General features: G+C 46.2%; 1 protein-coding gene across 1 annotated transcript; it reads left to right on the top strand.

The window, feature by feature from the left end:
• The first annotated feature begins 8,785 nt into the window (after positions 1-8,785).
• On the top strand, positions 8,786-11,056 carry PID2 (AGC (cAMP-dependent, cGMP-dependent and protein kinase C) kinase family protein). The gene is made up of 2 exons (XM_048711798.2): positions 8,786-9,424; positions 9,871-11,056. The coding sequence occupies exons 1-2, from the start codon at positions 8,859-8,861 to the stop codon at positions 10,760-10,762; spliced, it is 1,458 nt and encodes a 485-aa protein (XP_048567755.1). The 5' UTR covers positions 8,786-8,858; the 3' UTR covers positions 10,763-11,056.
• Positions 11,057-12,320: the final 1,264 nt, after the last annotated feature.

Below are 12,320 nucleotides of genomic sequence, written 5' to 3' on the forward strand. Positions count from 1 at the left end.
TGTAGTCACTTATGTAATTGTATGCTTAATTTGGTTATGCTTAATTTTCCTTATATCGCACACACCTTCACCTGGCTGACCATTTCTTTTGTGTTGCCTAATCACAAACAGTTCATCCGAGTGAATTGTATGCCGTATATCGCACACACCTTCACATGTTTGACCATTTCTTTTATGTTGCCTAATCACAAACAGTTCATCCGAGTGAACCGTATGCCGTATATAGCACACACTTTCATCTGGCTGCCTATTTCTGTTCTTCTGCCTCATCGCAAACAGTTCATTGAACTGAACCGTGTTTGATGTATCCACCATCGCAAACGCAACTAAAATCTAAACCATGTTTGATGTATCCAGCATCGCAAACGTTTTGCATCTTTTTTTATGGTTTTATTACATCACTGTTTCCGGTTACTGCATCGCACACAGTTTTGTGCAAGGGTCTTTGATCGTAGTGTTGCATTAGCAGCATCCTGCAGTAGTGAAAACAAGCAAGAATTATGCAAAATGATATTGACACTGGAGCAGGAGATTAATGACTTATGGGAGGAAAATTCCATCCCTAAGCGTAAGCTGAGGAGGAATTGTGAAGCTACTACCTCATCACCACCACCACCATCACCTTCTTCACCACGAAAGGAGACTTGACTGTCGGGTATGGGCACTCCCCTTGGCTTGTGCCAAGCTTGGGGAAGGTGCCCCGGTATCGTATCACACCACCTCTTTTGCCCTTATTTATCTTAGTTCAATCTTTAGTTATCTTTTGAATTAGTTGAATAAAAGTTTAGTTCGATCTTTTTCGAGTGTTTTGCTTAGTGATCAATCTATCTTTGTAATTGTGTGCGAGATATATAATAAAGTTTAGTTTGAGTTTTGCTTTCTTTACCTTTTTGTTTTAATCAAAATAAAAATGAAAATGAATAATGAAAAAGATCATATGTTAATCGTATGGTAAGTATGACATCACATAAGGAAAAGTATAAGTAGTAAAATTTATTGGATATTGACAAACATAGCATTGGTCAATGATGCAATTCATGAAAGAATTGATAAGGGAAGAGAAGATTCACATGCAAATATACTATCTTGGCCATCTTTTATGATTGTGAGCCCACATCAAAATATTTTATGCCAAACTTGTTGACGTTGGACAAGGAAGACAACGTAATGATTTATGCTTGTTCATATTCACATAGAAGTTATATAGTCATAGAGCCTTTAACATGTGGTGCTTGCCCCTATCTTTGCTAGCCAAAAAGTTGCGCACTAAGTAGAGATACTACTTGTGCATCCAAAAACCCTTAAATCCAAGTCTTGTTTTGAGAGTCCACCATACCTACCTATGTATTGAGTAAGATCCTTCAAGTGAGTTGTTATTGGTGCAATAAGGCAATAAATATTGCTCCTAAAAGTGTTGGATCATTTAGTGTAAGAGAAAAATGAGCGTTGTACAAACTTGTGATGGCAAAATAATAAAGGCGACAGACTGCATAATAAAGGTTGCTATCACAAGGGGCAACATAATGTGACATTCTTTTGCACTAGGAGATTGAGCATACAAACCAAAAAGCGCATGACAACCTCTGCTTCCCTCTGCGAAGGGCCTCTTTTACTTTTATGTATTTACTTTTATGCAAGAGTCAAATTATTCTTCCCTATTCCTTTTTATTTTCTCTTTTGCAAGCATCATGTGGTGAGGAAAGATCTAGGCACATATATCCAGTTGAATATGGGTGGGCATGAGTTATTATTGTTGACATCACCATTGAGGTGAATACGTTGGGAGGTGAAACCATAAGCCCCTATCTTCCTATGTGTTTGGTTGAAACTTTTTGCTCATGGGTATGCGGTGAGTGTTATCAATCATAGAAGACTATATGATGGTTGAGTATGTGGACTTGCCAAGAAGCTCCGATACGTGACCCTTCCTGAAAAGATGATGAATTGTAGTTGCAAAGTTGACTGAGAACATAGTTTGTTGGTTTTCAATAGATTTTATGCTTTATACTTTGATGCTGTGATGAATTGTTACTTGTTCATGAGAAGTTTATGATAAAAGTTATGTGGTAAATCTATGATAAAGTTTGTTGCTGTTATAATAATATGCATGATGCTTCTATGTCCGTATTTTATTTTTATCTACACCTCTCTCTCTCTCTAAGATTGTGAACATGTTTTTCGATATCGGTTTTTCAGTTGAGGACAAGTGAGGTCTAAGCTTGGCGGAGTTGATACGTCCATTTTGCATCATGTTTACCTATTGTTATTTACTATGTTTTTATGCATAATAATGCTTTTCAGAGTAATTCTAATGCCTTTTCTCTCATAATATGCAAGGTTTACACAACGAGGGAGAATACCGGCAGCTGGAATTCTGGACCTGAAAAAGGTACGTCAGAGTTACCTATTCTGCACATCTCCAAATGAGCTGAAATTTACGAAGAATTTTTTGGAATATATGAAGAATATTGGAGCAAATTACTACTAGAGGGGGCCCACCAGGTGGGCACAACCCACCTAGGTGCAATTGGGAGCCCAGGTGTGCCTTGGTGGGTTGTGCCCTCCTCGACCCATCTCCGGTGCCCCTCTTTTGGTATATAAGTCATTTTGACCTATAAGAAATAAGGAGAGGACTTTTGGGATGGAGCACCACCGTCTGGAGGCGGAACTTGGGCAGGAGAACTTTTGCCCTCCGACGGAGCGATTCCGCCTGGGGAACTTCCCTCCCGGAGGGGGAAGTCATCGTCATCACCAACAACCCTCTCATCTTTGGGAGGGCAATCTCCATCAACAACTTCAACAACACCATCTCCTCTCAACCCCTAGTTCATCTCTTGTGTTCAATCTTTGTACCGGAACCTCGGATTGGTGCATGTGGGTGACTAGTAGTGTTGATTACATCTTGTAGTTGATTACTATATAGTTTATTTGGTGGAAGATTATATGTTTAGATCCATTATGCTATTTAATATCCCTCTGATCTTGAGAATGATTATCATTTGTGAGTAGTTACTTTTGTTCTTCAGGTCACGGGAGAAATCTTGTTGCAAGTAATCATGTGGACTTGATATGTGTTCGATATTTTGATGATATGTATGTTGTGATTCCCTTAGTGGTGTCATGTGAACGTTGACTACATGGCACTTCACCATATTTGGGCCTAGGGAATGCATTGTGGAGTAGTAATTAGATGATGGGTTGCTAGAGTGACAGAAGCTTAAACCCTCATTTATGTGCTACTTTGTAAGAGACCGATTTGGATCCAAAAGTTTAATGTTATGGTTAGATTTTATCTTAATACTTTTCTCGTAGTTGTGAATGCTTGCGAGGGGGTTAATCATAAGTAGGAGGCTTGTTCAAGTAAGAACAACACCTAAGCACCGGTCCACCCACATATCAAATTATCAAAGTAGCGAACACTAATCAAACCAACATGAGGAAAGTGACTAGATGAAATTCACGTGTACCCTCAAGAACGCTTTGCCTACTATAAGAAACCGTTTTGGCCTGTCCTTTGCCACAAAATGATTGGGCTACCTTGCTGCACTTTATTTACTATTACCTTTACTTGCTCGTTACAAAACATCTTGTTATCAAATTATCTGTTACCGACAATTTCAGTGCTTGCAGAAAATTACCTTGCTGAAAATCAGTTGTCATTTCCTTCTACTCCTCGTTTGGTTCGAAAATCTTACTTATAGAAAGGACTACAATTGATCCCCTATACTTGTGGGTCATCAATGCATTGAAATTCAAATGATACAAACAGATCTGAAGATTGTCATATTCGATAGGACAAAGTCTATACCACAAGCAAAGCATGGACTAACACCCGATTGCCATTGGTGTAAAAGTTAAAAGTGCTAACTAAATTATTGACTCTAGTACAAGTGGGAGTCTATTAGAAATATACCCTAGAGGCAATAATATTGTATTATTATATTTTCATATTCATATTAAGTGTTTATATTTCATGCTATAACTGCTATGATCCTGGAATATGTGATTCAGTGGAAAACTCATATGCACGTGTGAAATGGTAAATGGATAAAATAAAAGTTCCTAGTCTCACCTCTAAGACTAGCTCAAGTGTTGTTGATAATCACATTTTCGAATCCTAGGATATCATTAAGTGTAATGACAGTCCTAAAATAACATTGAGATTATGACGTTGGAAGAATAATCATACTGAATCAACCCAAACTTGTTTGTTATGAATTGAGATAATATCGTCTGTAATCAATTGTAATAACATGGAGTGTTAGCATGTGATTTTGCTCCTTGGACCATGAGAGTATCGTAGTCACTCCTTACTGTACGGTGGACTTTGGGTTGCTCAAACGTCACTTGTAACACGGTGATCATAATGATAACTTACAGGCTCATCGGAAAGTTTGACAAGGGACTAGATAGCTCGAGAGTAGGACTTGCTCCTCTGAACATGGAGAGATGTTCTTAGGGCCCTCTTGGTGTGATGACATCCATCTTCGTCTGACTAGACACAGGTGACTACGTCACGGGGATGCCGGAACACAATAACAAGAAAGAAGAACAAAACCGGTAACGAGGATTTCGGTATAGTAAGCATGTGATGACTTAGGGGGATACCAATGCATCCCGGGTTTTGTAAAGTATCGCAAAGCAAAGGGAACATCATATAATAACCAAAGGTTCACTCAAATATCATTAGTGTGCTCATAGGGATCTATAAGGACGTCGACGGTTCCGCTGTCGGTCATTGAACGAATGATTTCGTTCATGTCTATGAGTTAGCGAACCTACGGGGTCACAAGCTTAAGGAAATCATGATCTGTTGAGTGTTAGTAGGATGGGGTTGATGAGAATATATTTGTGGAATTGTTTCATTAATATTCGGCATAGTTCTGAGAAGATCTCAAAGTGTTTCGGGGTCACCGGAAGGGTTTCGGTTTATATCGGGTATTACCGAAAAATATATATATAGGTGAAAAATGTTTCCGATGATGTTAAATTATATAAAATGGTCTGAAAGTATTTGAAACAATATTAGATTTAATTTAATATCAACATGCCTAAAAAGCCAAGAGGTGGAAGGCAACTTGGGCCACAAGGGCCCAAGTGGGGGAGGCGCCCCTACCCTAAGGAAGGAGGCCGAATAGGAGTGAGGGAGGAGTCCAACTGCACCCCCCCTTGGCCGGCGCCCCAAGGAGGCTTTCCCTCCTTGGTGGTAGCCCTCCCTCTCCCCTCTCATTTATATATACTTGAGGATTTGTGCTCTTTTGTACATACAAGTTTTGGAGCCTCCTCTAGTTCTTCTGTTTCTAGTTCTAGTTGGTCCTAGTTGACTAATTAGAGCTAGGATAATCCTCTTGTCCTCATAACTAGAAGCACTATGTGGTTCTAATCTTGTCCCTCTAATTCTCTGGCGACGATTAGCTCTGGACGGTGAAGCGCTCCCAGATCGTGAAGCCCGCACGCTTGCAACCAAGTAGAGAGGTCGTGCTTTTGATCTTTAGTTCGAGGGATTGTTCGTGGACAGTTCACGGGATTGTTCATCGACGGTTCGAGGGACTCCAAGTACGATCTACACCAACATGTTTTTCTGCTGCTGCTACTCGGTGCGGTAACGATCGTGATCCCAACCGGTTATGCATCTTCATATTGATCTTGATTGTGCGTAGGCCTGAAATTTTTGTTTTCTACTATGTTTCCCAATAGTGGCATCATGACCAAGGTTATATGAGTAGTTGCAGGTTGCGATCTAGATCACATGTGATTGTGAGGGTTGTTGTTCTTGCTATGCTTCCCTCGAGTGTTGTTTTGGTTCAATTCATCGACGGCATGGTGTCGCTTTTCACAAGGTTTTGACAATCGCTCGGCTTTGACCGTTGACGATCTGCTAACAGTTCCTCGGGCTCCGCCATAGTTGATAACAGTGAACCGTCGCGTACACAAGAGGGTGATGAAGATGGACGATCTTCTAGGTGTCATGCGTATTTGACGAAGTTTAGTGTGGGGCGAGATTTTTAATTAAGTCTCTTCTTTCACACACCCCAAAACATAATCTAGCATCAAGAATCATTGCTTGTTTTTTGCACATAGACAGCTAGTATTATTTGGCTAAACTGTTTAACCACATAACCAAAATTTTGCTAAAACCGATTAGAGGACGTCTAACTTGGTTTTGCAAGGTATGCATACGATGTGGTATAGACTCATCGTGATAATGAGTTTATGTATGAGATGATTATATGTTGTAATATTAAGTGGCATGCACGTCATGGCATGATGGCTTGAGCCATGAGATTGCCATGTTAAAGTAAATATCATATAGATAGCCTACAGGTTATAGGTGACGATGGCAAATGTACACGGAGGACTCCGACGAGCAATTGACACGAATACGTTTCTCATATATGGTTTGCAAGTGATTATGTTTGTATTGTGTTTGTATCTACCATGTATACTTACCAATGACAGATGCCCATATCCTTCTTTCGTCGGCTAGAGCAACCCGGCATCTGATGGTGTCCTAGCTAGGGGGTCTCTCACCACGTCATCGCCTAGCCAGGTGAGCCGGGCCAAGGACCCCCCATGTTGGTTCGGGAGTGGGCCATGTTAGACGACCCATGGCATATCAATGGAAGGCTTTTGAAAACTTGTCGTGTACTCCAAGACGCCAGATTCATCGTAGACTCGATTTCCTCATATGTAGCCGGCTAGGACAATATAACCCGAGGCCCCCTGGTTTCTACATAAACCGAGGGCAGGGCCCGAGGAGTGATATGTCTCAATCGTATCTATAATTTTTTTATTGTTAAATTCTATCATATTATCATTCTTACATACTTTGGCCATCATTTTATACTATTGTTCTGGACTAATAGACTAATCTAGTGTCGAGTGCGAGTTGTTGTTTTTTGCTTGTTTTTGGTTTTGTGGAAAATCGATAACTACAAAGGTCCAAACACGACAAAACATTTTGACGATTTTTTATGGAACATAAGAGACCATAGAAGGTTCGGGAGGTGACCATATGTACTTGTGCACATGATCATTGGTATTGACATTGCTTAATTAAAAGTTACTTGTATGAGTTATCGCAATAGATTTATCTCTTGTCTCTTTCTCGTTCTACGGCCCCATAGTTATCTGGGATCCCGTAAATCGATCAAGGAGGAGGTAAAGTGCAAGGACACACGGAAGGTTATAGCGGACGCCGATGAAAGTAAGGATTAGTATGATATATTAAAGGCTATACTGCAGTCGAAAACAACTCCTTGGGGACCATGAGTTGCAGTCATTAAACGCCCAATGCACTGGTCTCGAGAAATCCTTAATAACCGAGATAACCCCACGCGACGTTAAGAGCATTGGTTGGACAATAGACGCACGATGCAGGTTGCTGATTGGTCCTAGCCTTATTTGGGAGCACCCCCCACTCTAGCGTTGAGAACACATCATAACGGTGTCTACCAAGACCAAATTGGAAATGAAGATAAGATCCTAAGTGTAGGTATAAGGTTGTAAGTAAAGTCCTCATGCTTTAGCCTATTTCATATCATTGTTTTCTCTCAAGTACAATTTGCGATATTCGGTCCTGGAAATTGGAGCTTCTAACGTCAACAACAACTTGTTTGAATCCATGTCTATTAGCATTACTTCCAATGGGTTTGATACCCAAGGTCACCCTCGGGGAAAAAAGTTAGGACTATCTGCATCCAAAACCGGATCAAAGACAATCAAACTTTTTTCGGCGCCGTTGTCGGGGAAGCATCTTTGGTACCCCTAGCGAGGTGATAAGAGGCGTTGTTTTAGCCTTTTTTCAGTTTTAGTTTCATTTTTGTCTTTAGTTTCTTTTTTTGACCCCCCCCCCACCCCCCCCCCCCCTAAAAAAATATCATGGCTAAGAAACTTGGGGAGTTTGCAACTCCTAATGAAGACTTTGTGCTTGCACCTACCACTTTAACTGATGTCGCAGCCGAGCAGTTTGAGATCAAAGCTCACCTTGTCACGATGGTTCAACATAACGATTTTGGAGGTTCTGCATCCAAGGACGCCAGTATGCACTTGCACACTTTCACAGAATTATGTGCTATGACACATATAAAAGACTACGCTTTAAAGTTGCACCTATTTCCTTTCTCTTTGCATCTAACCGCCAGCTACACACTGGCTTCGCATGGTTGCACCTTCCAGCGGCGGCGGCAGAAACCCTTCCATGGCGCATGCGGGGTGCGTCGCCGTAGTGGGAGGGGGAAATGTAAAAGTGGCAAGGGAGCTTAGTTTCCAACCGGCTAGCCTTTTTTTCAAAGACAACTGGCTATCCTTAATCCACTGATGTGACGATTGTTGCATACATTTTTTTAGGATGATTGATGCATATAATTACGGAAATGCTAAAAATTGACGTCAGATTTTTAGGTATCGCAAAACGAACTTTTTTCATGGCAATTTATGTTGACGCGAGTATGTTAAATTTAGTTTGTAAGCACGTCGATTTTCTAACAAGAAATAAACCAAGACGGATTTACTATGCTCACCAACTAAACTTGTTATTCTTTTTTTTTTGCGGGGGAACTAAACTTGTCATTCTAGTCAAACATAATTTGCCATGAAAAATATTTTATTTGCCATGTCTAAAAAATTCACTAGATATTAATTATGCATCTATATATCCGTGTGGAGCGAAATGGAAAAGGCTACTCCTAAGGTATTATCAACTCTCGGAGGCTTAGATACCCTCCAATCCTTGAAAGCGCTTTTGTGGATTTTGTAATCAATTTTCAACTGGCCACACATGACAGACACCGCTGCTTGCCTGCCTATATAGACATAGGGAGCTGGTGCTGGAAGGCAGAGGCAAGCTAGCTTCTTCCATGGCTGCCGTTAGAGATGAATCGGACTACGACAGTAGCCGTCCGTCGTCGCTCACGGCGCTGGGCTCCCGCCGGAGCTGGATCAGCGACATTGGCAGCTCCAGCTCGGTCTCTGGCGGCGGCGAGACCCCCTGCCGCCACAGCAAGCCCCACAAGGCCAACCATGCCGAGTGGGAGGCCATCGCGCGCGTCCGCGCAGCCGCCGCCGGCGGCAGCGTCGGGCTGGACCACTTCCGCCTCGTGCGGCGCCTCGGCAGCGGCGACCTCGGAAACGTCTACCTGTGCGAGCTCCGTGAGCCGCCGCACCGGCCGTCGTCGTCCGGGCGCCTCTACTACGCCATGAAGGTGGTGGACAAGGACGCGCTGGCGTTCCGCAAGAAGCTCCGGCGCGCGGAGGTGGAGCGGGAGATCCTCCGCGCCCTCGACCACCCCTTCCTGCCCACGCTGTACGCCGACTTCGAGGCGTCGCACTACGCCTGCCTCGTCATGGAGTTCTGCCCCGGCGGCGACCTCCACGTCGCCCGGCAGCGGCAGCCCGGCCGCCGGTTCAGCGTCGCCTCCGCGAGGTATCAATATCATTATCAATCCCACCGTTCAACTTCCATGCATGCACTGTGCCACACATTCACATTGATCCGAATATCCCATGGCCTGAAGGTTACGCGTGGGATGAAAAGCTGAGATTCTCTCTGTTTCAGGGTCAAGCTTTGTCTTCGTGTCACTCCTTTTTTAAAGCATGGCACCACTTTGAGCTAGTGTAGTGTAGTAATCTTCTTTCCATGTGCAATGTGCATATGCATTTGCATTGGTGCTTTATTTCAGAGTATTTCATAGACACTTTTTGTCTCGCCGTGCATGCCTATCTAAGCAGATCTTTTGAGAAAGAACCCACTTGGGCTAATGATTTGAGCTGCGCGCGCATGCATGCATGGCGACATGCATATTATCTACTGTATCTTTGTGTGGCGCTGGCTGAGCTGATAGAGATCGATCGCCGAATAATGAACGGCAGATTCTACGCGGCGGAGACGGTGCTGGCGCTGGAGTACCTGCACATGATGGGGGTGGTGTACCGGGACCTCAAGCCGGAGAACGTCCTGGTGCGCGCCGACGGCCACATCATGCTCTCCGACTTCGACCTCTCCCTCAAGTGCGACGACGTCGTCCCCAAGCTCCTCCGCCAACCGAGAGGGGACGGCGCCGGCGCCGGCCCGAGCTCGACCAATGATCACTCCTCGTCGTGCGTCCCGCCGATCCAGCCGGTGCTGTCATGCCTATTCAACGGTGTAACACGCAAGCGCCTGCTGCCGATGCCCGGCGCGGCGGCCGTGGACGCCGACGCCGCCGAGCATTCCGAGCCCGAACAGACGTCTGAGTCTGACCCTGCAGAGGTGGTGGTGGAGCCTGTGGCGGCCCGGTCTAGGTCTTTCGTGGGCACGCACGAGTACCTGGCGCCGGAGGTGATCTCCGGGCAGGGCCACGGCAGCGCGGTGGACTGGTGGACGCTGGGAGTGTTCATGTACGAGATGGTGTACGGTCAGACGCCGTTCAAGGGGGCGACCAACGAGGAGACGCTCGCCAACATCGTCGGCAAGCGGCCCGTGGCCTTCCCGCGGGTCCCGTCGTCGGCGAGCTGCGGCGAGCGGGAGGAGCTGCTCCGGGCGCAGGACCTCATGGCCCGGCTCCTGGCGAAGTGCCCCGGGAAGCGACTGGGGAGCTGCACGGGGTCGGGCGAGGTGAAGCGGCACGCGTTCTTCCGCGGTGTGAACTGGGCGCTCGTCAGGTCCGTCCGACCGCCGGAGGTGCCCGTGCCGGTGGCAAGGAGCAAGGCGAAGACGATGAGCAGGAAGGAGCGGCAGGAGCCGTACAAGCAACAACATGAGGACCATTTCGACTACTTTTGAGTTGACACCTTGTATTCTAGACTAGACGGGCAGACGGGATTAAGCGGTGTACATAAAGTTGGTAGTGATTGCATAACGAAATATTAGAGCATCGGCCCCCAGCACACCCGGCCGAATGCGTTTTCGTGTTTGCGCCGGTGGGTTTTTTTTTCCCAGCCGCGCCTTCAGGTTTCGGCCCCCAAACGCTCATAAATTCAAACTTGTCTTTTTTGTTGTCAAAAAAATTCCACAAGTTCAGCGATCATCATGCAACAGTTCGGCGATTATCATGCTACAGTTCGGCTATCAAACAAACACGAAAGTTCGGCGATCAAAAGGAAAGACGCGTAGACAAAGAAACGCATCAAACGATGGGCTCCTCTAGCGTGGGACTGGTCAGGAACGGCGTGGAATTGGCCGGGGTCGGCGTGGATGCAGGCATGCTTGGCGTCGGCGTGGCTTCTGTGCTCGGGCTGGCGGTCGGCGTCGGCACCGCTTCGTCGCTCAGGCTGGGCGTCAACGTTGTTATCGGCGTGGTGTTGGCCCGGGCATCTGATTCAAGATGAGGCCGCGCTCCGCCAGGTACCACGCCTTGACCTGCTCGTCCATCATCGACATGTCTACCGCCATCAAGAACGCCAGGTCGGTGTTCCTCTTCTTCACGGCGACGTTGGTCCTGAGAAGGTTGAGCTTCATGTCCTACTTCGTCATCAACGCCGACCACCTGCGTCGGATTTCTCCTCCCTCTTTGCGGCGTTGTTCTTGGCATCGGCGATGCACTGCTCGATCGACGATTGAAGCCGTTCGGCAGCAGGTGCCGCGTCCCTCGCCGTCTTGGCTCTTTTGTTGCCATCACAGCGCCCATCCGCCGCCCTCGGGGCGGGGCGCGTCCGGCTTGTACGTCTCCTTGGCCTTACGAGGGTGAGCCGGACCGCCCTCCACTTCTCGCACGACTCGATCTGGGAGAACACGTGAAGGAATTTGAACTCTTGGTCGCTGTTGTCCTGGCGATACATGTTGAACATCTGAACCATCTGCGCAGCCGAAGAACAAATGTCGACGACGTACATAGCGAAAGAAGTGAGCCGGCGGCTGGACATATCTGACCCTCGACATTGGCGCCGCTTTCCGGATGAGCCACGGTCTTCTCGACAATCCCATACCATTTGTTGCAGGCCGCCCGGATGATCACCCAATGGTTCAGCATGGCCTTGTCGCCGCGTTCCATGTGAATGGTGGCGAAGTAGGGGTCGACCACCTTGCGCTCATCAAGCGCCGACTTGATCCGTCTCCAGTACGTGTCGACATTCTGATTCAAGCCGGTGATCGGGCCGATGCTGATGGTCTTCCATGCTTCGGCAAGGCACTCGTCTTCCTTGGACGTCCACTTAACGCGCGGCTCGCCCGGCCTGGCACTGGCCACCCGCCTCTTCTTTCTCCCTTTCGTCGCCGGCGCCGGCTCCATCTCCTCCTCAGCCTCTTCTTCCTCCTCCCCCTCCTCAGCGTCGTCGAGCTCTTCGTCCATGTTGACGACGGTGTCCATTGTTTCGTCCTGCGCGTGGAACCCGGGGTAGGAGGC

The sequence above is a fragment of the Triticum urartu genome, chromosome 3A (genome assembly GCF_056163025.1).
Source record: "Triticum urartu cultivar PI428250 chromosome 3A, HENAU_Tu73, whole genome shotgun sequence".
In the NCBI taxonomy this organism is placed as follows: Eukaryota; Viridiplantae; Streptophyta; class Magnoliopsida; order Poales; family Poaceae; genus Triticum; species Triticum urartu.

Excerpts from the sequence above, each read along its gene's own strand:
- PID2 (XM_048711798.2), top strand. The coding sequence starts at position 8,859 with ATGGCTGCCGTTAGAGATGAATCGGACTACGACAGTAGCCGTCCGTCG. Across the intron at positions 9,425-9,870 it reads TTCAGCGTCGCCTCCGCGAG|ATTCTACGCGGCGGAGACGG; the intron begins GTATCAATATCA and ends AATGAACGGCAG.